The sequence below is a fragment of the Vanessa cardui genome, chromosome 16 (assembly GCF_905220365.1).
Source record: "Vanessa cardui chromosome 16, ilVanCard2.1, whole genome shotgun sequence".
Lineage (NCBI taxonomy): Eukaryota > Metazoa > Arthropoda > Insecta > Lepidoptera > Nymphalidae > Vanessa > Vanessa cardui.
The window spans coordinates 13,216,654-13,241,003 of NC_061138.1; the positions used below are offsets into that span (position 1 = coordinate 13,216,654).

Consider the following 24,350-nt stretch of genomic DNA (forward strand, 5'->3'; position numbering starts at 1 on the left):
TCATATCGTTCACGACTGAATTCACTTGCTTTATGTATTGAATTAACTCAAACCTTATGTGGAATTCGCGCATTTGTTTTACGGAATGCCATAAAATCTAACGATTTCGCTGCGAAATAACTCGATCGAAATTTATTCATGTCGGAAGCGATCGGAAGGCGCAATGTATCGGAGTTTATTTCGTGCTTCTTAAATATTGTACAATAATTGTTTGTGGCGTGTGTAGGCGGATGGGCAAATGGGCAACCTGATGGCAAGTGGGCAATATTGCCCAAAAAATTGACAACTCCAACAACCTTGGGATCTGATGATGTCTGCCGGTTGTAATCATAATTGGGTCGAACTAATACTCACTTGTTTTTTAGTTTCAGTTAATTATTAAATTTGGTTATATATATCACCATTGTTTTATTTTCTTAAAAACACAGTTATATAAATCATTTTTATTTGCACGCTAAGTCAGCGTGTGTTCACGATAAATTTAGCAACACTATTTTTTAAGTCTACGTTTTAATAAAATGCATGTAAATATACAACGTCGAGTTCCTTATAAATTATTAAAAATCTCGTTCTTGTTTTTATTTCGGTGTTAACCTTGTTTCGATCTAAAATTAAAAATATATATTTTGCAATCTGAACGAGTTACGAGAGTGTTCGGTGCAACTAGTATATTTTTTAATTACTCTTTCTTCCGCAGTGGTAATGCATTATTCAAAAGCATAACGTTTATCTCTTGTTTAACAAATTCGATTTCCTGTTTAAGTTATTTACCAGAACAAATAGGTTTAGATTTTTTTGCAATTAAAACATTTTCAACATGTCTTAAACCTAGATATTGTCTCACAATTTTAATACAATTTACTTTCGTTTTTGCTTAAGTAATATTTCTCAGAATACTTCTTTTTTTTCTCATCAACTTTATCTGCGAGAGTTTTTATCGGGAGTCTAGAAAAAAAACTTTTTAAGTCTCGGAGAAAGGGTTCTAAGTAGCAAGTAAGTGAATAGATTAAAGTTTGTAGTCAAGAACGAACCGGAGCTTGTGGTAATATCTAGTTAATAACTTCCTTCGCGGTAGTTTATGAACAAAAAATCATAAAAATTCATGATGTAAAGAATATAATTTCTTTTCCGGCTTAGATGTAGAATGTTTCCTTGGTTCATACAAAATAGTTGGTCCTAACTGCCCGTTTCCCGGGAGTTATAGTTTTAAATTCAAATTAATTTAATAAATTCAAAGCATAACAGTCAAAGTCACATCGACCACGCGTTACAAATCAATATATAGGTATGTATAAAAATATGTATATGTATAAGTCACCGTACAATTGTAAATGCCGATTATATGTCTCGCGTTTATATGTATTATAGAGTATTATAGAGTATATAATATTGTTAACTGGCAGAAAAAGTCATAGATTATTTCGCCAATGTCACGTGCGAAAAAAAAGTCTTAATTATAAAATACACTTAGAGCTAGGACCTTCGTTTCAATAGACGTGCACAGTAGTTAGATGATTTTATTTTTTAATATGGTCAGTACCAAACCTCAATTCTATCTATTTGAGCCGTTAAAAGTGATAATCTTTTTGCAAAACATAACGAATGAACTTTTTTATAATGTCCTCATATTATTACTCTCGCCGGGGTAATCGATTTTAAGTTAAAAACATACAGGATGATGATACATAAATAAAGTGTTTTTGTGAAATATACTACTATATAAATATACCTTATTGTTTAGCATTGTTTGTTAACCATTTACAATTTGAATTAAAAAGAGATAAAGTTGAAATTACATTAACACGGTAGACATTTCCTTGACTGTACCTAATTGTAAATGGTAATTAATATTAAAGGCAGTTTGTTGACGTTCCTAATTAGATTTGCCGGCGGATTACTGTCAAGCTATAATTAAATTAGTAATTCCCATTAATATACAGTAAGCTAAGCAAGGTGGAAGGTTCCATGGAATTGAACTGAATTTCATTTGTGAAGTAATAACAATTTAACAGAAGCGATTTACGTTTGGGACTGAGACGAACGAGAATCCAGGCGTTTCAATCTTTATCAAAGTCACCTCCAACTTACGTTACAAAATAAACACGTCACTTATAGTAAAATAAAGTAGAAAAGGTTGAAGGGTCTGGCGTAACGATGGTGACACTAACTGGCGTATGACTTGAGATAGGGGTGACCCTATTAATTTATTCCTTGGATTCTATAAGAAGTGAAAGTCTACCTGCGTGCTTTGCTTTTTTATTATATACTAGCGTCCCGCCCCGGGCTGCAATGATGATATCTACTAAGTACGTATACTAAAGATGTTTTCTATTTTCTTTAGTATATTGTCCATGTATTACATACAAAAACCTTCCTCTCGAATTACTCTTATCTATTAAAAGAAACATCATCAAAATCCGTTGCGTAATTATAAAGATCGAAGCATACATAGGGACAGACAGCTGTAAGAGACTTCTTTTTAAACTATGTAATGAATTATGATATATGTATGGTAATATAATGTATTTAAAAGTGTGGATATATTTCATAACGTTTCTTCACAGTTGTGAGGGAGAGGTTACGATATTAATTACAAATTAATTCCCCTAAATTATAAGTAATAAGCAATAATTTGAACCTGCGAACTTCCATCGAGATTCAGCAAACTACATCCACTATATACGTCATGCTCACAAATCCTTTTAAGGAATTGGTTGAGCGATTCCATTACGTCGTTGTATTATGATTTGTCGAAATCGAATTACGAGTAACTAATCCGAGCATCCTTCAGATCGCAACAACTCGTTCTGCCAACTAAACAAATCTTATTGAATAAATCGTCGACGAAGATTACAGACTAAGAAGTTTCTCGTATAAATCATTCCCCTTCATTATCTCCGTTATAATAATAATTTATTATTTTTCCCACTCATGTACTCATCCAGTAGTCGGCCTCGACTTCGACGCGATTTCTTGTAGACAATTAGTGACGTGTATTTTTTTTTAAAACTGTGTGAGATACAATGAATCGATTTTGAGCGATGAATGATCGATTTTTTTTATTATTAAAGATATTATTTTAGCGATTTCATTTTAGCAATTAGTCACTATTTTTCGACGCATTTATAAATATAACAATAAAACAATGGGCTTTGTCTTGGTGGTAGGGCTTTGTGCAAGCCCGTCTGAGTAGGTACCACCCACTCATCAGTTATTCTACCGCCAAATAACAGTACTCAATATTGTTGTGTTCCGGTTTGAAGGGTGAGTGAGCCAGTGTAACTAGAAGCACTAGGGACATAACTTCTTAGTTCCCAAGGTTGGTGGCACATTGACGATGTAAGGAATAGTTAATATTTCTTACAGCTTCATTGTCTATTGGTGATGGTGACCACTTACCATCAGGTGGCCTATATGCTCGTCCGTCTGTAAATTGTAGCAACCTTCTCAGAACGTCTTCGTTATTCAGAGGACCTTGAAGTTTTGTTTGAGGTCTGAAATAAGTCTCGAGAAAAAACTTTTACTCTTTGTCGTTATAAACGAATCTAATCTCCCAAAATACGCTTATAATGGCAAGTTTATTTCATTTAAGAATCTTTAAAAGATACGAATATATTTTTACAACAAAAAATGTTACCCAGACGGGTCTGCAAAAAGCCTCTTTACCAAGTATCAACTCTATTATACAAATGAGTCTCAGTGTAGAGGTATTTTTTTGGAACTATAAGCATTTGATGATTACCAAAAGGAAATAGTTTATATGTTGTATCGTAACATTGATAATGTTTGGTCGACAAGGCTTATTGCTCCCGTCAATTTATATCGATTGATACCGTGGTGTTCGTCGCTGATAGGCGGCTCTTGCTCGGATGGCGCGCTCGCCACGTGCCCTCACGCCGCCACCCCGATACTAGATAAAGATAACTCGTATTGTTTGCGTCCGTGACCTCGTTTGTTTGTACACGTAAAACAACTTTTTTATTAGCCCTAATAACAATTACGTCGACTACATTGTGATGTGGAATAAATGTCTTAAACTTGTATGTGACTCTGATGTCTGTTTGATTTATCTCAGAACGCCATCATATTATTAAGGGGCATATTTATTGTTAAGATGATATAATTGGTAGTAAGTTAAGCCGTTATTCTACGTGTAAGTGAGTCAGGAGTGAGTCAGTGTAATCGCGGAGGTAAGGCTTAGTTATTATTTATTTTCCATTGTCAATGAGCAATGGAGGAACTTGATGTTCGTTTGTTATACTAAAATGTTCCTACTTAAATATATATGGTATCCTCAACTTTTGTTACCGTTTGTCTACCAATGATATTACATTACGTATAGGAAATAAAGCCGTTGTGGTCCAGTTATTGAAAGACGAAGATCTTATCCGAAGTTTGCGTGTTCTATTCAAAGTTTAAGTGCCATATCTCGTAATATAAATTTGATGCCCATTGACCAGCTGTGGAATTTTTACATTTTTGTGTTGTATTAAGATCAAAAATGCAATTGTTAATAATTCAACATTTTAACCACCCTTCATTTTTATGAATTCTAATTAAGATTCAGTCGGCAGTATTGCCGATTGTAATATTGTGACAAAGTAAGTTTACTGTAGCGCGACGATTCGTTGAGACTCTTGAAATAGCTCACAGATTTGTCGAGTGCCGCCCTCCCTCGGGACGGAGAGCTGCTTACTTTGATACTTAATTGAAAATGTTTTTATTACTAACGATAAATTAGGCAGTGTCTCTGCCGCACTTAATATGCGATGAAATACGTCATATCCCCTGTGTTTACACTGGCTCACTCGAATCGATACACAGCAATATTGATTCTTAGCGAAGGGATGAGGTACCCGGACGGGCTTCCCACAGACTTTTATCATTAATTATAATGACAAGATTTGTGGGATCTTCAACCAGTGATTGAAACACTTTACCGAAGATTGAGCTTGAAGCTCGACGATAAATAAAATCTTAAAGAAAACTGTCACTGACACGTGAAATTCCGTCAAACGTTTATCCAACCAAGAACTATCTTTTCAGATCAGACATTACATTAATTGACATTGATAGGTTTATCCGATCAAAACGTATTTTTGTCAGATTGGTGGAATAAACTCCAAACCCAAGACCAAACCCGAAGAGATATCCTTCTATATATGTATATCGATACACATCTACATGCATTTTAATTTATCTAACTGTATAATTAAACGAATGCAATTCCCGTTTCAGGTATCAAGTGTCCAGTATGCAGCAAGTTCGTACTCCCGGACGACATCGAGTGCCATCTTGTAATGTGTCTCACGCGGCCTCGACTCTCATACAATGGTTGGTATCTCGCTTCACTTTGTATGAAATATATTTTTACCTAATCTCAAATTGAATACACGAACTCACTTCCATTGTGATTGGTCGTTGACAGCCGATGACGTAATAAACGACCAATGAGTATTTGGATTAAAGAAGAATTTGTTCATTTGAGTTTTAACAGATTTTTAAAAATAGATTAGGAGGTAGAGCGAATTTCTTTAATGTAGAATATAAATCGACTCCACCAAAAATGTAGAGATGTAAAAATCAAAATCAAAATAAACTATTCAACTGGGCATTTACAAGCACTTTTGAATCGTCAATTAACAATTAAGTGAAGCTACCACACAACTGTAATGTGGCAGCAATATTTCATTATTTTAATGCAACTACCAGCACTAAAAAGTGTGAAAAAAAAATCCTTAATTAGAGTTTAATTTTGACTGAATTATTGTAACTAATTTAAAACATACATACATGTATGTTTTATTTCTCGTATATTACGAGAGCTTGTAATTCAAGTTATCTATTAATTGGTGTGATAGGACAGTGTTGGTAGTAGAAAAAAAACCTTTTCCTATTCAGTATACGACGAAGCCAATCGTATCACTCGATTAATATAAGTCAAAAATCATACGAGATTCGCTTATCAATGATTTTAGATTTTTGCATACTACACAGTGCAAAACACTTACGTAATATAGAAAATTAGTTATATGGTTATACAATTAATAAAAAGAAAAAAATTCTAGACTTAAATTAGTTTTTAAATAGAGAATAAACTTCCCAAATCTCCTTTATCTATAAAAACGAAGAACGAATACAGTTAAAAATGTAAAATGGTTCATCAATAATTTTAATAACTGTCTCTAATCGGTGTGGTATGTCCTAAACTAGTCATATGGTGGTAAGTGATCCTACTCCTATATGCTGCCATTGTCCTGCCAAGGTGCTTCTCCCAACAATGGCGTGCTATAGCATCCCTTTTGTTAATAACTAACAACAAAGGTTTGACGCTTAGTATTTGAAAAACTGATGTAGAACAATGCCTAGCCTAGGTAAAATACCTGGTAAAATTGCTCCATTGCAGAATTTAATTAATTTTCTATTCGTTTTTCATTCTTTTTATAGAAACATTTGTTATTAAGTATTTTTATTTCGTTACAAACTTTCTGAAACATAAATCTCATTCACTGTTGACTTTTTTAAACAAATTGTTTTACTTTCGCAACGTTTTAAAAATAAACGCTGCTCGACCGGCCTCTGCACGTGGAGCAAGGGAACTTTGTCTTTGTAAGGTTTTAGCAAATGTACAAATCTGAGCGAATTAGCTGACGAAGGTGTTGATTTTTCAGTCGCAATACCGCAGGTATCGCCGTCGCTTTATAATTTATGAAGTCTCGTGTATTGCTTCGTTTCGCGTGATCTTAATTGTTAACACGCTTTTAATTATTAGCAACACTTGTATGTAATTAACAAAGTCAGAGTGTAAACAAAGATAGGATGTCGATTGAACCTAGCCGCGGGCAAATTTGAAAGTACATGAAATTGGCATTGTACTTTTGAGCTGATCTGATGGAGTCAGGTTATAGATAGGGATTCCTATATGTCACCTATTAGACCTCTCGAATTTGGATTCATTTGCTTGCTGTGAAGAGTACCATCACACACTAAACGTCAAATTGAAAATTTTCTAAAATATAAGCGTTATATTTGCTCATGGATTGTGCAAATCTACCGCCTTCTGATTTTTCGTTTTCTTAAATAACTATTTGTATTATTTCATCTCAAGTCATAGTTGTTGCATAATATTTAAAACTTCTTTATATCGACTTGACAAATATGAAACGTTTGTTAATAATATATGTTTCGTTTTCCAGAGGACGTGCTGAGCGACTCCAAAGGAGAATGCGTCATCTGCCTGGAGGAGCTCTCTGCCGGCGACACCATCGCGCGTCTGCCTTGTCTGTGCATCTATCACAAGGGGTAATTATAACCAGCAACCTTCCTATTCACTTACCTTATGACTAAATTAAATGAAGAGTTACCATCGGTTAGAAATATATATTCTAGAGAAGAACCCGCAAGTAACTGTGTTAACTATCTTTATAATCTACTTTTAAACTAAAGTTTTGGTACAATCTTTGATTTTTCTTTAAATATCATCATACGTTGAGTCGGCATAGACTAGTGGTTAGCACTCGTGGACCCAAGATTACAAGTTCAACTCGGCCACTTTAACTCAAATTAATGTCATTAATTGAATATACAAGCAAATTCATCCATGTTCTCGGCGATGATGGAAAAGATTGGCAGGACACGTGCCGGTTACATGTCGGCTGAAAATCATGTATACGTTATATGCCGACTTCGAGCACCCTAGTTGGATAAGCTCCAAAGCTTTCATCAAAAGTGCCCGACAGGACACTCACAGGCTGGTCCTCATTAAAGACAATGTTTTTGTACCCCTATAATAACTTGACAAATCTCTTATTACAGATGTATAGACCAATGGTTTGAAGTAAACAGATCGTGCCCCGAGCATCCCGGCGACTAGTGGCCGCGCGTCTACTCTCCGGGCCCCGGGCCCCGTCCTGGGCCCCGCGCCACGGCCGGCCGCCCGCCGGGGCCCCGCGCGACGCCGGGCCCTCGCGCCTCGTCCGCGCTCGTCGGCCAGCCATGCCCGAACACGTGCCATTGTCGCGAGTGATAATTTTATACAATGAACAGACTGCGGCCCCCGGGCCTTGTAAATATAAACTTATGCTAGTGAGATGTTTTACCATTTAATGAATTAAAATTAAAATAAAAAAAATACTAAAAAACGAGGACAATCATAGTATCGATAAACGGAATTTCTCGATGGAGTATTATTGTAATATTAATTGAAAATTTTACATCGTTAGTGTTTCGTTCAGATGCAATTATTCGAGGTTCGTTTAATATATATTATATATGTATGTATAACGTTCGTGCATACGTATTGTACATTATGTATAGTGACGTCAGGTTTTGTTTCGCGGCAACTGAAGCGAGCGTCCGTCGCCGCCCCCTCCCCCCTCCACACGACGTACATATCTGTTCCCTAGCTTATGTATAATATATAATATCATTTGATCTTTTTCATCTTGATAAATAAACTTGATTTGTTTCTAAATTTTCTACGATTGTTTTATTTTAAACCCTAACGTGAAAATCATGTTAACCTGGTATCCATGTATTTAACTACCTGTAAAAATATATTGGTTTTTAAGGAGTCCATATCATATGGACAGTGAGACAGTGGATTACGAGCTGCTTAGATTTCTACATAAAATTGCGAGGCGCAACAATGTTGACATAAAATTATGCACTAAAAATGAGTTAAAACAATGGAAATAATACAAAACAAGTAAATTATGAAAAAAAATAGACCCTTACAGCCTGGCCAGGGGACATTCACCGACGCGAATATTCGCGCGGTGCGAACAGCGGAGCTTCTTGCAACTGAAACAAACGTATAGCAATGCACTGAGCATGCCACGCACAACGGCGACCGGCGAGCTAGAGCTTGAATTACTCTTCTGGTCATCCACGGCATAAATTTAAGCATGTAGTAAAGAGATTATAAAGTAAAAGTTAAAGTAATAACCTGTATATTTCCCACTGCTGGGATAAGGCCTCCTCTTCCATTAAGGAGAGGGTTTGGAACATTTTGCACCATGCTGTTCCAATGCGGGTTGGTGAAATGCACATGTGGCAGAATTTCGATGAAATTAGACACATGCAGGTTTCCTCACGATGTTTTCCTTCACCGCCGAGCACGAGATGAATTATAAACACAAATTAAGCACATATATATAGAGGTGGTTGCCTGGGTTTGAACCCGCTATCATCGGTTAAGATGCACGCGTTCTAACCACTGGGCCATCTCAGCTCTTTCTCTTTAAAGAGATTGTAGGAAGAAAGAATAAGTAACCCCAAAAATCTATACCCCGATTTCTATTCAAATCATGCACTCCACAATCTCTTCCAAATATTAGGTCTTGTACCAAAAAACGATAACTTTCTAAGCAATATCGTAATAATTTCGATAGACATTTCGCCGTCGGACTTCCTTTCCGGTGGCTGTGGCCTGCAAACAGTGCCGCGCGAATTGTCGATTCGCCGTTCGCACCCCCGATCTCCGTGGCCAGGCCGTTACTTGGTGGTTGGGATATGACAGACGCGGGCTTGTCTCCCATTTGTCAGATTATCTACCGCCATACAGAAACAGTATTGTTATGTTGTGTTGTGGCTCAGCAAGTCACTGTAACATATTTATAGACACGAGAGACATCTTAATACCCAAGGAGCGGCGCAATGGATGTTAGAAATTAGATAAATTGTATAAATAATAATTCGTACAGCGATTCACTTAACAGCCTCTTGCCAGTCCTAGACTACAACACAAATAAATTTTTCATATGGGACATGTCTTCTGTTAAATTTATAAATATAATACAGACAACTAGTATAATTAGCAATTAGGCTTTATAGAAGACTTCATCACAAATCATTAATATATTCCGTCTATATATAACATTATAGAATCTATAATAATAAGCAATAGTTAATCCAAATCTTGATTTCTTTCAATTTTCGCCTCAATGATTATTTTGCTCTCAAGTTATGAATTGTCCGAATATTCCTTTACTGTAGTACAAATGTCATGTGGATATTAGACTGGATCAATTGATTCCCCATTGATAAGTACGTGTTTACACAATTTTATCATTTTTATTACTTTACCCTAAAATGTTTTATGCTTGCTTTTAATTATTTATAAAAAAAATAGGGAATTATAATCAGCAAACAATACTATATCATGTTTGATCTCTATAGCACAGTGAGTCATTTATGTATACAAGGAATAGAAAATGACCAATAATTGACCCTTAAGGAACCCCCGAACCTGGCACACATTTTACCTTTAACGTCAATCTTCTCCATATCATAGTCAAGACGTCAAAAGGTCCAGCGCACATTCTCTTATTCCATAGTTATAAATTCTGACAGATGTTTCATGTTAACACAATCAAAGGCTTTGGATAAGTCATAGATACAAATTTTGAAACTACCTTGTGACTTCACAGATAGCTTAATAACGAACTCTTGTAATAATACAAATCGTTTTCTTTGAAACAGATTATTTGTTAAAGTACGCTAATAGTTGACTTGAGACTATTTTCCAAATATTTTACTTCTACAATACCATTATAACCGTATTGTTATTGTTGGTGTCTGAAACCCAGATCTAAATATTGGAGAGATTTTACTATCTTTCACCAGATCAGTAAATATGCCGTTGGAAACTACCAAGACGTGAGATGGCGTTATCTAACCGCCAGCACATATCTATATTACTTTCAAATGTTTAATAAATATTTTGCTATATGTGAAAGGTAAATAATAATCAAATACGTAATATATAACGTATTTCAAATGCCTGCTTATATAACAGCTATAAAATATGGTGTTAATAAAAGACCAAATCATGTGAAACAATTTATTTCTGTGAGCCGCGCGCGTCAGCGCATGAAGGAGCGGTGTCGCGGGCCGCGCTGCATGCGGGCGCCGCCCCACCCCATGCCGCCTGCGGGCAGACCATCAGTACACATTCTTATACCAAGGCTATTACAATGGCAGGAATAAAGATAAATAAAAAACTTGAATCGACAAATCCGTATCAGTGATCGAGATTTAAATAATTGTTAATAATATTGGTCCCCAAAAACATAGAATTTAGGAAGTAAGCAAAATGTAGATAGAAAAATCAAATGAAGGTACTGTAATCAAGAACTGATATCAGCTATCAGTAATTTCCATGACATATGTAAATTTTGCGTTTATTTCTTATCCTACTCCTGCCTCTGGAATACAGTGTACGAATAACAGTAGGAGCGGCTCACCCATCATGTACTGCGCGGTGGGCGTGAAGTGCCCGAAGTGCTGGCCGCCCAGCTCCCACGCGCCGCGACCTCTGCTACGGGACACACGTCGACTTATTCCATCTCTACCTCCGGCCGTTTCGATTACCAACATTCAACACTTAACCGAGCTTATGTGTTGATTCATTGCCATCTGGTTGATCCATATTTATAATTTATCATGCGCTAGACTAGTCTGAGAAAATCTGCTTGACTATTGAAATTTCACCAAATATCAACTGCGTTATTCGGAAAAAAGTATCATGAAACAATCCTCTAAACTTTTTTCTTAAGTTGAGAATCTTTGTAGTGGAATATTTAAGAGTGTATAGAGATATAAATTTACTGATTGGAAGGGAGGATTGAATATAAAATCCGAAAATCACGGCATCTTAAAATTATCATAGTAGCGACTAGTAATACTTACACTAGGAATGTTTATCGTGTGTGATGACATATGTCAGGAAAGAGTGAAGGAGGATATAACTAGAGTTAGAGACTGCGAGCAAATAGGACAAGTGCCGACGAATGTGTTAAGTATTTTGTAAGAAATGGTTTGACATGTTCAGTGTTTTAAATGAGTATTTGAGATTATCGTTTGGATATTGCATAATGCTTCAGGCATTTATCACACCATTTACATTGAAAATTTATATCCTTTTTCAAAAAATATATATGAACGGTAGGAGTAGTGTCGTGATGAAATTGTGAAGTTCCAACTGGTATCGTGTGTGTGTGTGTGTGTGCGTGTGTGTGTGTGTGTGTGCGTGTACTCACGGCTGGCGTGCGTGTGCGGGCGCGCCGAAGCGTCCGCGCTCGCCGGCCGCGCCGCGCCGCGCGCCGCTGCAACACACGCGCGATAAGTGGGGACACACACGGGGACCGCTCGGGCGGACTCGGGGCCTTACCGGGCCAGCGGCAGCGCGTAGGGCTGGTGCAGCGCCGTGAAGTCGTCCACGTGCAGCGACGGCGGGCGCGACGTGTTGGGCGGGCGCGAGCGGAACGCGTCCGCGCCGCCCTCCGCGCGCAGCCGGCTCAGCGCCACTGAAACACGCGCCTGTACTCAACGTCATACGTACGTCGTCGTTTAGAGTTAAATTCATAGGTTGTAGGGAAGCTTCATTTAAAACAATTTAGAAAATTGCAAATTGACGATTCGTGGGTAATATTATAATGTTTTCGAGCTATAAAAACAAAACAAAAACAAACAACAGCCTGTAAATTCCCACTGCTGGGCTAAAGGCCTCCTCTCCGTTTGAGGAGAAGGTTTGCAACATATTCTACCACGCTGTTCCAATGCGGGTTGGTGGAATGCACATGTGGCAGAATTTCTATGAAATTTGTCACATACAGGTTTCCTCACGATGTTTTCCTTCACCGCTGAGCACGAGATGAATTATAAAGATGAATTAAGCACATGAATCAGCGGTGCCTGCCTGGGTTTGAACCCGCAACCATCGGTTAAGATGCACGCGTTCTAACCACTGGGCCATCTCGACTCCTTCGAGCTATGTGTAAGGAGAAACATGATATGGCATTCGTTTCGTGGCGGTGTGCGTCGGGGGGCGGCGGCTCACCGGCGGGGCGCTTGTCGTCGGCGGGCAGCGCCTCGGGGCGCGCGTCGAGGCAGCCCGCCAGGCGCCGCACGGCCGCCGCCAGCGCCTCCGCGCCGCCCGACAGCTGCGCCTTGGCCACGTCCACGATGTCGCACGCCATCTGCGGGCAAAGGCACGGGTCACGCCCCGCTCGCCCTCCGAGTGCGGGGGCGCGGGGGCGCGGCAGTCACCAGCTCGTTGTCGTTGACGTCGTCGCCGCTGGCGGCCGGCACGTTGAGCCAGTAGCCGGTGGTGAGGCGCTCGTCGTTGGCGTCCCCGATGCAGTATATCTGTCGCGCCGCGAACTGCGCCACGAGGGGCTCGGGGGCGGGGGGCGCGGGCTCCGGCGCCTCCCCGGGGGCCTCCTCGCCCTCGTTGAGTTTTTGCAGGTGAGTCACGAGGAAGTTTGCGTTAGCGACCGCGTCCTCGTCGATGTTTCGCTCCTTGACCGAAATGAAGTAAATGAGGACATTGCGCTGAAGGAAATGTATTTTGACGGTTAAGTTTACGTAAAACTACTTACCTTCATTATTTTATCCAGAGACAGAACCGGGTGGTCCTCATCGGAGCAGGAGTAGCCAACCATATCCGCCATTTCGGCGACAGTTAGAGTGCTCTTTCTACCGAGCGGACCCTCTCCCTCCTCGACTTTTAAGATCCTTATCAAGTCTATGTATAGATTCAGACATTCCGTCTTGTCCTCGCCCGCACCGTCCAGGGCCCATTTGAAATATTTTCCCAGAGCCTCCCGTCTCTTCGCCACAAACTTTCTAAATTGTAGGAACCCGAATTCGTGTTCCGTTAACACGAAGTAGGCTCTCAGCACTGAGGATGCCACGGCGCAGGTTTTATTGCCTGATTGAAGGCAGTCCGCCGTTGCGTCGAGAAAAGTGGCCAGGGATTCTTTACTGGGCAAAGAATTAGCCAATACGGTATCCGTCGCTCCACTGACTGGGGTGAGCGTCACCTCCACGTCACAAAAAGCGGCTAAAGCATGTGCGGCGTATTCTTGGGCCGTTGAGTATTCATGTGACAAATTCGAGTGAGCAAGTATATTGCAAAGAGCAGTTTGGATATCGTTTGACTTTTGAGTGCCATTGCTCATAGTGAACAAAACGGCACATTTAACGGGAGCATGAGAAACCAAGCAAGCTAGAAACCCAAGCACCCTAGCCACACTCGCGTTGGCAGGCTCCCCCTCTTTCATCTCTCTCATAACTGCCCCGACAGCCGCCCGGGCGACCGTGGCCGCGGTGTTCGGAGCGAGATCTGCAATCTGCACGCACACTCGACGCAGCATATGCACGACCGGTCGATATGTCGACATGCATATAATTTGTATCATGTCGGTTAGATCGTTCGATAATGCATGCAAATGGGCCGACCACATGCGTCTCTCATTCGCTGCGTCGGCTAACTCTCGATCAGATGGAGCGGTTTTAGTTTGCATCGGTAATGGGAGAGGTAAAAGTTCAGAAAATATCAATAGACCAGGAACAAACGTATAAGGGGCCGTCATTATATAGGAAATGACTTCGGAGCAAAGGGAAGTCCACGGTCCGCGACGTATCGAGTCTCCGTCGTTTGCATCGTCGGCTATCGGTTGAGCGTAAGCGAGTAACGCTCGGACAGCAGCCTCGGCCGCTTTCGCCGCAGTTCGATACCCAATGCAGCCAACCGGAAAAGTTTTCGCAATCCCGTAGGTCTTCAATATTATTGGCGCCGCTGTCAGATCTCGGAACCTAGGACCTCGACAGCGGACGACTCTCGCTAACATTTCATCGAGCAGCCTGAGACAAGGGAGAAGCATTTGAGCTAATTGAAGTCCCCGCACTGAGGTGAAAAATGAAGTATGCATACTCGGCTGATCAAAATGAGTTGCCAAGCGGTCCAGTATGCCGGATATATGAGCAACGCCATCCAAAGAAAACAGTTGTAATACGTTGTACTTATATTTAAGCTCGACGTATTCCTCAATAGGTGATTCACAAACTACTGATACGTTTTGTTCATAATCAGAAATGCAGAAATGACGTAATATTCGCAAGCAGGTCATTAGCTCGCCGGGCAAATCTGCCGAATGTTCTAGACTCGCTTTTAGAATCTCTACACATTCGACCAAGTCCTCGCCCGAGAGAACAGTAGGTTTCTCCACAGGTTTAAGATACGGTATGACTTCTTGCAAAACACTCGAAACGCTCGGCTCAAATCTGTCATGCTCTTTCGAAACGTTGATCAATCTTTGGCCATACTTTTTCAAAAACGGAACATTGGCTGCATATCTAACTGCCGAAACGATTAACTCTATAGCATAACCCTTGGCCGGTGATTTTTGTTTAGAAGGCGAATCTACTTTACCCTTGCTTTTCAAATCGTTCTCAAACACCTCCATGAGACACTCTGGATTATCACCCATTACAATAACATTCGGAACAGCCGTTTTACCGATACTACCGAAGCTGAGGCAATATAACGATTGCAATCTGTCAATGAGTTCATTCTCGTCCATCTTTCCCGCTTGCAAGTCACTGATGGATTGCAAATAGTACATGGCTTTCAATCTATACGCGAGTTCTAAGCCAACTATTTGCAAGTCACTGTAATTACTTAGGGTACTGTCGTGCGGATAAGCCGTCTCTTCAGCGTTTTGCTGCCCGTAAGGGTGCTCTAGTATCTTAAAAAGTAGTTCACTCATTTCCATATTTTTGTACAAAAATTTAAGACCATTGTATGAATTTACGAGTTCAAACACCAGATCGTATATAGGACTGGTAATTACTAAATTATTTGACGTTGTCGGACATGTTAGCAAATAGAGACAAACTTCCAAAATGCGATGAATATCGAAGAACTGAAGAAGTATTTCATTGGAGCATTCCTTACTTATATCGAACTGTGCAGAGACTGGGAGGAATCGTTTCGGTTGAGAGAGGTGGAAACATTGCGACCGGTACATGTAAAGTATTTCTTCGAAAGAATCCACGATAAAGTTAATTTCATTCTCTGATAATTCGATATCTTCTGGCTGATTATTTTCAGCCGCAGCGTTATTAAACTTCAAAACTAAATCGTGAAGCTTACTTAACGCTTCGTATATATTAAGTTTTTTCAACAGAGCACTCAGAGCAAATTTAACTCGGCCCAGCGGGTTGGCTTGCATCATGGCGAGCAGGGCTTGATATCCGTTCATAGGTTTTCTGGTGCTATCGGTTTCGTTTTTATCAAATTTAGGATACATCGAATTTTGCATAAAGTGATCAATTGCTTCTTTCGACGATAGACATGCGTTTAAAGATTTCAGAATCATTAAGCGAATACTCAGAGCCATATACTCTTTAGCGTACATCTGTAGAAGTTGCATCGGTATATTTATGCCAGTATTAAGCAGCATTTTCATCACTTGTCCATTGTGTTGATGAGACATCAAGGTTTCAGCAAGGCGAATACCACATTTCATATGGCGTATCTTGTATGTGGGCTGCTGTTGTGCTAGAGCAAAATCGAAGTTCAATCCGATCCTACAGAAAGTCACTAGAAGGTTGTAAATATCGGCAAACTCATCAGACGTCTCCGATCTGTTATACATGCGAAATATTCGAAGAATTAAATCAGTTTGTTTGCAGATATTTGTCAGAGGAACGAATAACTGTTCGCACTGGTGAACCCAATCTTCTCTAGAGGAGTTATCAATTTCCATGAATGTGTTCGAGAAAAACTTTTGTTCTCGCTTCTTAGCGGCTGATGTTATTTCGGATATTTTAAATAAATCCGCGCTCGCTTCACACAATTCGCTGAAAGTCGCACTCATAACATCCTTTACGTCATCCCTCTTTACGTTCGCCAGTTTAGTTATTTTATTAACGTGTTCATATTTTTCCCATTCAGCTTTGAACGGATTAAAATATTTTATAATATCATCAACGCCACAGTATTCGTTCATATCATATTCCACCTCCATATAAGAATTAGCATCTAAATCATCACAGATATCCTCGTCAGATAATATGGGCTCAAATGGCTCAGCGTCCATCGATCTATCATCATCCAGGTTCCTCAATGGCGAGTCTATACCCTTAGGAGCACTTGTGTCAACAATTGGTACAGTCACTAGGCTGGAATGTTGAGGTTCTACATATGCGTTGTCAACTTCTTGGGAGGGGCTCCTGATCGATGTTTTGTGTCTATAACTTTGATGATAGAAGTCAATACGCGGAATTTGTTTCCCACTTCTGTCATAGTCAGGCCCATCCTCTGATCGCACAGAATTAATAGGGCTGTTTGTTTCACCTTCCCGTGGGGACATGGGGCGTCTACTCTCACCGGGTGGAGTTCTGGGTCTTTTCCTAGGGTCATCTCGACTCGGAGATCTACTACCGTAGCTCGAGCCTCGCATACGACTGTACGGTGAATGTCTCTTTCTATCATATGGTGTTTGTTTCTCGTATGAGGGAGCGCGTCGTTCATAAGAGGAACTTCTTTTGTCGTAAGGTGATAATCTTTTTTCGTAAGGGCCACATTTGTCATACGCGAGTTTGCGCTCGTAGGACGGTGGTCTCTTATCGTATGGCGAGCGTGGTTCATACGACCCACCTCGTGACCGATCGTACGAGGTCTCACGATGACGTCGGTAATCATCCTTCTTATAGGAGCCTCTATCCCAGTCGCGGTCACGGTCGATACTGCGAGATCTAGATCGGCTCAATGGTCGATATTCACCCTTTACTACGTAATCCCTATCCCGACTTCGTGATCTGGAATGAATTCTATCTAACTCCCTACTCCTATCGCGATGTCGAGACGATTCACGGCTCCTGCCTCTGTCTATTGAACGTCTGCGACTTCTACCATCGCGCCTATCTCTTTCTCTGTCTAATTCCATAGAACGAGGGCTGTGACGCAACCGGTCGCCTTCTCTTTCACAACTCAAATCACGCCTCTCTTTCTCCCATTCATTGTCCTCCATATGATGGTATGTCCTAGGATCTTTTGGACCTTCACTCTCGTAGTATTCATTCCTGTACAACTGGCTGTCATAGTTCTCTGGATAATTAGGACCACCATAGGTTTCAGGGTTACTTGGAGCAACATTGCTAGTATATGCTGGTATCGGGTTGGTAGGTTCTTGATTCCAATCAGATGACTGTGGTACGTTGGCAGGTAAAGCACTTACTTCACGAGACACGGGCCTCTGAACATTTGGTGGTGGATTTACACTTATCGGAGCATCAGGTAGAACTTGAGTCAAGTTTCCATAAACGGCCAAAGTGATTGTTGTATACCAACCTGAAAATTGAAAAATATACAAGTTAGAGACATTTATTTATAATTTCTATTCCTACTAACACAACATAATGTTTGTGTGTAATCACTTTTTACACTTCAATATAATGCTTATTAAGATATGAGTATGTTTGTGCATAATTTTTATTTTAATAACCTTTTAACTGTTAATTGTTATGCAGAATTACACAACAATTATTTAAAAAAATAATTTTAAAATACACATTTGGTGATCCTTGGAGTTATTTTAATATAACAATATTACTTATTTACTTATAAAATCATTACATTACAGTATAGTCAAATATTAATTATTATATAAGAAAATATGATAATCCTGGCACTGGTTCAAGAAACAAGCACAAAATCAGTAACTCTTTTGTGGGGCAATGTATACACTTCTACAACAGGATCTCAGAAAGTTTTAGAAATCAGAAGTATTTCTTCAAGGAAAAATAAAAAAAAAAATGTTTATTAATCCTTCCGTCTAAATGTTATAGGTTATTAAACAATTAGTGAGTTCATTGTTGAAAGCACATATTGAAAATGAAACAAACACCTATCTCAGGTATTTCTTACAATATTCAATATTTCTTTTGTGAACTGATGGTAGTGTTGATATTAACAAAAACCTTTACTAAATTAAAACAAAAACAGAGAACATGATAGTAAATATTTGTTTCTTTTAAATGTAATTTAATAATTAAAGGAAACTACAAGGCTATTTCCAAAAATCTGATCTAAGTGAACTTAATTTTCTCATAATGTTGTATTTTCCCAGTACAATTTGTCATCATCAAGTTTACGTTTATCACCAATATTATTATACATGAAATTTTAACCGCTTGCCTTACAACTTTTTTTGATTTAAGCCATTCACAAATAAAGAAACAGGTAGATAGTTGAATATACATAGATTCAAAAGTGCTATTAAAAGCCGATTTAACCAGAATTATATTTGACTGAATTTACCTCTCAGAACTAGTCCGTCAGTCGGAATTCTTGGTTGTTCTACATCAGCTCCACATTCCATGTGTATTTGTCCATTCTGGCAATAGTCCAGACTCCCTAGAGCTTCGAATGTAGATGCACCTGGTTTACTTAGGTCATTTACAAAGAAGTCAATGTGAAATTTTGTAGGGTTTGTAGCCCCAAGTCGTACTCCACCAGGAAAATCACCTTCAACTCGAGCCCCGAGAGGAATAATACGTATTTCTCGGACATACACCGACTTTGGAAATTGCACCAAATCCAAGTTTAATTCCTGAAATAATGATTTGTAAAGCCTTAGCCTTTGCATTAACCTAATACTAATTTCTTGCTAATCAAATACTATGAACCAAAAGTATTTTATCAATAACAATACAGTTTATATGATTATGTGTTAAATAGTTTAATAAAAATGAACTCACCTCACTCGTATCGTGGGAAAAGGTGTCGAAAAATAAAAGGTCCGGTTGTTCGGCGGTCATTTTGTTTTTATCAAAACAATCTCAATATTCGAATACTCATATGATCATCATCATCTTGAAGAGCTTACCTACCTAATATTTAGTTAAAATGATAAATAAACTGAAAATCTTAATTCTAAATTATCGAAAGATGCTTTCATATGTATCTTTAATCTTATTTTGACTTTTGTCAAATTATATTTGACATTAGACTTGGACAGTTGGGACTTGACGCCTGTTGGTAAACGCCATTTTGTCCTTAAATTTTGGTAGCGTTCACTTAAACAGCAACAAAAAATTGCTTATAAAAATATTATATTATTGTATGGATATTAATAAATGTTAAAGAATTACAATACTATGGTAATATAACATTTTGAAAAATTTAGTAATCCATACCACAATTATTAATTTGCAATACAATGGTGATAACAACTTTTCAAGTATCTGTTTCTTATTCATACGTTAAAATAAAATCTATTTGGCTATGTATAATTATTGAGAATAAAATAAATCATTCGCTTCGATGCTTTCATATGTTGTTCATGTAATCCACTTGATCCTGAAGCCTAAACTTATATAAAATATATAAATAATAATAATAGGTCTTGTGGGGTAGTGACTGAAATGGAACTTAAATAATATCATAGTAATTTGTATCTTAAACAATTAAAACGACTTTTTAATGTATACAGGATTTTTTTTAACCTAAAATCTTTTTTAAAATAGCTTGTATTTATTATAATATTTCGTTTAACATAATTAATTTAGTAAACAAGACCACTAAAATGTATTAAACAAAATATATAAATAAAACAAATAACACATATCTAATCGTGTGGAATACGCCATTAACTTAAAAAGAAAATGAAACAAATACAATTTTTCATACATTTTATTACATACCTATTGTTTATCAATATTCAAATTGTTCAAGATTTTTTCCTATGTATATATTAAGTACTAATATTATTTAGATGAAAGATTTTGTTTAATTGTTTTGATGGATCAACCCATAAATTTCAAACAACGTATTTTATTCCATGTTAAAAATACTATGTTTATATAATACCCACCTGCAAATAACTTTACTTACTTTGACATCGCGCGGATAGATCTTTGTTCATTAAACGTTTTTTAATATTTAACTATTAATTTAAAAATGTATACAGACATTTTAATATAATTCAAAGTATTTATTTTTTATCTTTGTTAGCCAGTAATGTAATATTATAATTTATCAAAATGGTTAATATCATTCTACAAAGTAAAGAGAACTGTAGTAGCCGCTACTTTTTATTATTACAACATAAAAATAGGCTAAGTGACATTAAAAATGATTCTTCTAACATTGATACTTAATATCTAATTGAATCAATATCCCATATAAGTATCATAAATCTAATTGATTCGAATAAAACAGTTTCTGTGTTAATAAATCCAGCAGCAAGAAATAAACAACACTAACCTACACGTTTATTGTAAACGATTGCTCATACAGTTTACTGGTTCCTAATTAAATCGTCGCATGGTGACGCTCTTGAAACTACGGATATCCTGTTTAAAGTAATATTTATTGAAGTATGTTCAATGTAGAGGCGAACGTGTTATTATTTCCTTAGAGGATTCATCTTAGTTGCACTCAATTATTGCATTCAGAAATCGAGATGGTATAGAGATTAAAATACGTGAATCTTAATCGAAGGATATGTATTTTATCGAGGTAATCACTGGTGAGTTAATCATGATATCAGTTTGAGTTTACTTATGTCGTTCTTGGATGCGAAAGAAAAAATCGTAACTAAGTTTCCATTCCCTTCCCTAGAAAGGAAAAGAATTAGATTTATATATGTATTATAAAATATTCTACCTAACTATTTCTTTACACTTTCAAAGCCTTGGTGATTATAATAGATTATTTTCAAGCCCTCGACCAAGGACATATTGGCAAGTCAAATTTGGCTCTCGTCCTCTTATGGTTGTTTTAGATCATTAGACTACAGATTAACACGAGGAGTATGTTTTAAAATATACAGCGTCAGGAAAATAAGCACCTGGATCGTTAATATATACTGCATTACTATATATTTAACTACTGTTTTGATTACGATGAAAAAATCGTGACAATACAAATTGATATAATAAAAGCATTTATATATTCGACGTCGGTCGTCACGTTATTGACAAAACAAATATAAATCATTGATGACTAATTGTTGACATGATAATGAGAAGCTCGAATTTGGCATTCAATATACGATTAAAGAAAAATATGGGGAATATATAAAGATCCTTTTGTTTTTTTTTAAGTAAGTTAAAAATGTTAGACAAACGAAAATGAGGTTTGACTGTTTTTATGTTCATTATTCAATTTAAAAGTAAATATGATGCATATTCAGCGTCATTGGTGAGTAATGAGAAATTAACTTAAGTTTTAATAGGAGCTAAGAGAGAACCATTAATAAATAATTTAAGCGTCTAGCTGTCGATAAGAAGAATCTGGTCAGAGATGGTCTCTTTATTGACTTGCCACCATGGCAAAGTGCCCCTTATTTTTAATACATACATATATATGGCACTCATCAGTACCTCGGATATCTATAGGACAACCTACCCACAACTTTAGCAGGTATTAAAAATGCTTCTTTGAGTAACAAAACAAATACGTAACCATTTAGACGTGATCATTATATACTTACGGAAACGTATAGTATCAACAACACTAGCCTGTAAATTCTCACTGTTGGGCCAAAGGCCTCCTCTCCCTTTGAGGAGAAGGTTTTGGAACATATTCCACCACGCTGTTCCAATGCGGGTTTGTGGAATACACATGTGGCAGAATTTCTATGAAATTTGTCACATGCAGGTTTCCTCACGATGTTTTCCTTCACCGCTGAGCACGAGATGAATTATAAAGACAAATTAAGCACATGAATCAGCGGTGCTTGCCTGGGTTTGAACTCGCAATCATCGGTTAAGATGCACGCGTTCTAACCACTGGGCCATCTCGACTCTCGACTAGTCTCGACAACGTAAATTATCGTTCTCCTCTAACTATCGCTATCTCTTTTTACGTGTGAAAGAGATGTTTTATTAAACGCTTAAGATTATATTTATCTCTTTTAATATGTACTTAAGTTATAAATAATAATTTATATTTATTATTAGTTAAGCATAAGGATAAATTTTTACTCAAATTTTATAATAAATTTCGTTGTAAACTTATATTCAACACAAACTTCGAGGGACTTTTTTGTGCTTCTAGTTTTTTATGGTCTAGGATTTTTCCGTACGAAATTCTGAGAGTGGAAAGTTGTTTAGAATTGTTATCATACATTCTGTTTTCGATTGTTATTGAGGCACATTAAGGCGTTCAGTATATTATAAAAAATTAAATGAAAATAGCAAATATGAAAATCACCTTTTGAAATATTCATGCTTTTTTTGCGGCTAGATGTAAATTTGTTCTGATGGAATTGTTCTAACTATCTATTGAGAAAAATTAACAGGAAACTGAGTAAAACTCTCTTCGACTGTCAAATTACATTTAGCAATAGCATAATATACTCAGTGACGTAGCTAGATGAGGAAGGGCCCCGGTGCGTAGAAAAACTAATACTTACTCTTCAAAATTATAGATACCAAATAAGAAATCCTGTGCGCAGGGTCGTGATTTTCCAGCTACAGAAGCTTAAGGTCTAGTTTACAGGGCCCCCTGAACTTCGGGGCCCTGGTGCACTGCACCACCTGGCCCTACGATAACTACGCCACCGAATATACTACCGTCCCCTATTTAAAAATGCTTGCCATTACAGATTAATCGTTCGTTGCGACAATTATCCATGAATTACAAATGAAACATTCCCAATTGAATATATGTATCTATATTGGGATTATTTAATAACACTTATTGTATGTATGTATGTCATTTCTGCGATCTCTGTTCTGTGATGCGGCGCATGGTAGTACCAGGCTGTTGGAAAACAAAGATGTTTCCCTGTACCGCCGCTTATTAGCACCTGCACATTGACGTAACTACTGCTAGGTAGGTTTTTTAGATTCGAAGAAATAAATAACTCTTAATGTTTATGTTTATACCTGCAACGTTTTAAATTGTTTTATTTTATAACGTGATTTTTATTCTCTCATTAACTTTCCTATAGGAAGTTGCTGTGGCTTTTATAGCAAGATGTACATATGTCTACTAGCTATTTTACCCGCGGTTTTATGAATGGCGGCAGCAAGTTAGAATTCATTTAAAATGATGTAAGACCTCTTTGTTTATGTCACCGTAAGATTACAAAAATCGTTAGATTACAAACTATCTCGGCAGATTGTAAACTGTCGAAATATTGTGAACGATGAAATATGATTGCAATTTAACGCATTATTTTACGCTATATTAGTTGCAGTAGTTTTGTATTGACAGATAGACAAACGGACAGAGTTACTTTCGCAGTTCTAATATTAGTATGGAAGTATCCATGTTGGTCTCGCATATCCATATAATAAATGATGAGATCTATTTATTATGACCGGTTTCGTTCGACGCATAATTACGTTACTAGAACCTGATTAGGTATTTATGGAAATGAGGTGATTTTTTGCGCTTGATTTACGAACAGAGGGTGTCAAGACTTAAGGAGGGAGGGAGATAAGTATACAGAAGATATAAAGCATATTATTCAATACGAGATATACAGATGATAATAAAGCGTAGAGCTAATACTTGTTGATTTCCAGGCAGGATGTATCATATA

The 24,350-nt window shown here is 37.6% G+C and overlaps 2 protein-coding genes across 3 annotated transcripts in view; one reads left to right on the forward strand and one right to left on the reverse strand.

Annotated features, from left to right (window-relative positions):
* Positions 1–8,478, forward strand: part of LOC124536055 (E3 ubiquitin-protein ligase ZNRF2) — a 128,562-nt gene extending 120,084 nt beyond the window's left edge. The window contains exons 2-4 of the mRNA XM_047112473.1: positions 5,239–5,334; positions 7,197–7,302; positions 7,816–8,478. Coding sequence (XP_046968429.1) covers positions 5,239–5,334; positions 7,197–7,302; positions 7,816–7,873 — 260 coding nt within the window. The 3' untranslated portion in view covers positions 7,874–8,478. The remainder of the gene's footprint in view (positions 1–5,238; positions 5,335–7,196; positions 7,303–7,815) is intronic.
* Positions 8,479–10,829: 2,351 nt separating this feature from the next.
* LOC124536031 (protein virilizer) lies at positions 10,830–19,798 on the reverse strand. 2 transcript variants are annotated; one of them, XM_047112425.1, is made up of 9 exons: positions 19,552–19,798; positions 19,112–19,403; positions 13,383–18,142; positions 13,051–13,302; positions 12,842–12,980; positions 12,173–12,308; positions 12,042–12,107; positions 11,247–11,317; positions 10,830–10,930 (listed from the first exon to the last, which is right to left on the reverse strand). In XM_047112425.1, the coding sequence occupies exons 1-9, from the start codon at positions 19,609–19,611 to the stop codon at positions 10,866–10,868; spliced, it is 5,841 nt and encodes a 1,946-aa protein (XP_046968381.1). In that variant the 5' UTR covers positions 19,612–19,798; the 3' UTR covers positions 10,830–10,865. The 2 variants fall into 2 exon arrangements, with proteins under 2 accessions (XP_046968381.1, XP_046968380.1); XM_047112424.1 differs by having other exon boundaries at positions 11,247–11,320.
* Positions 19,799–24,350: the final 4,552 nt, after the last annotated feature.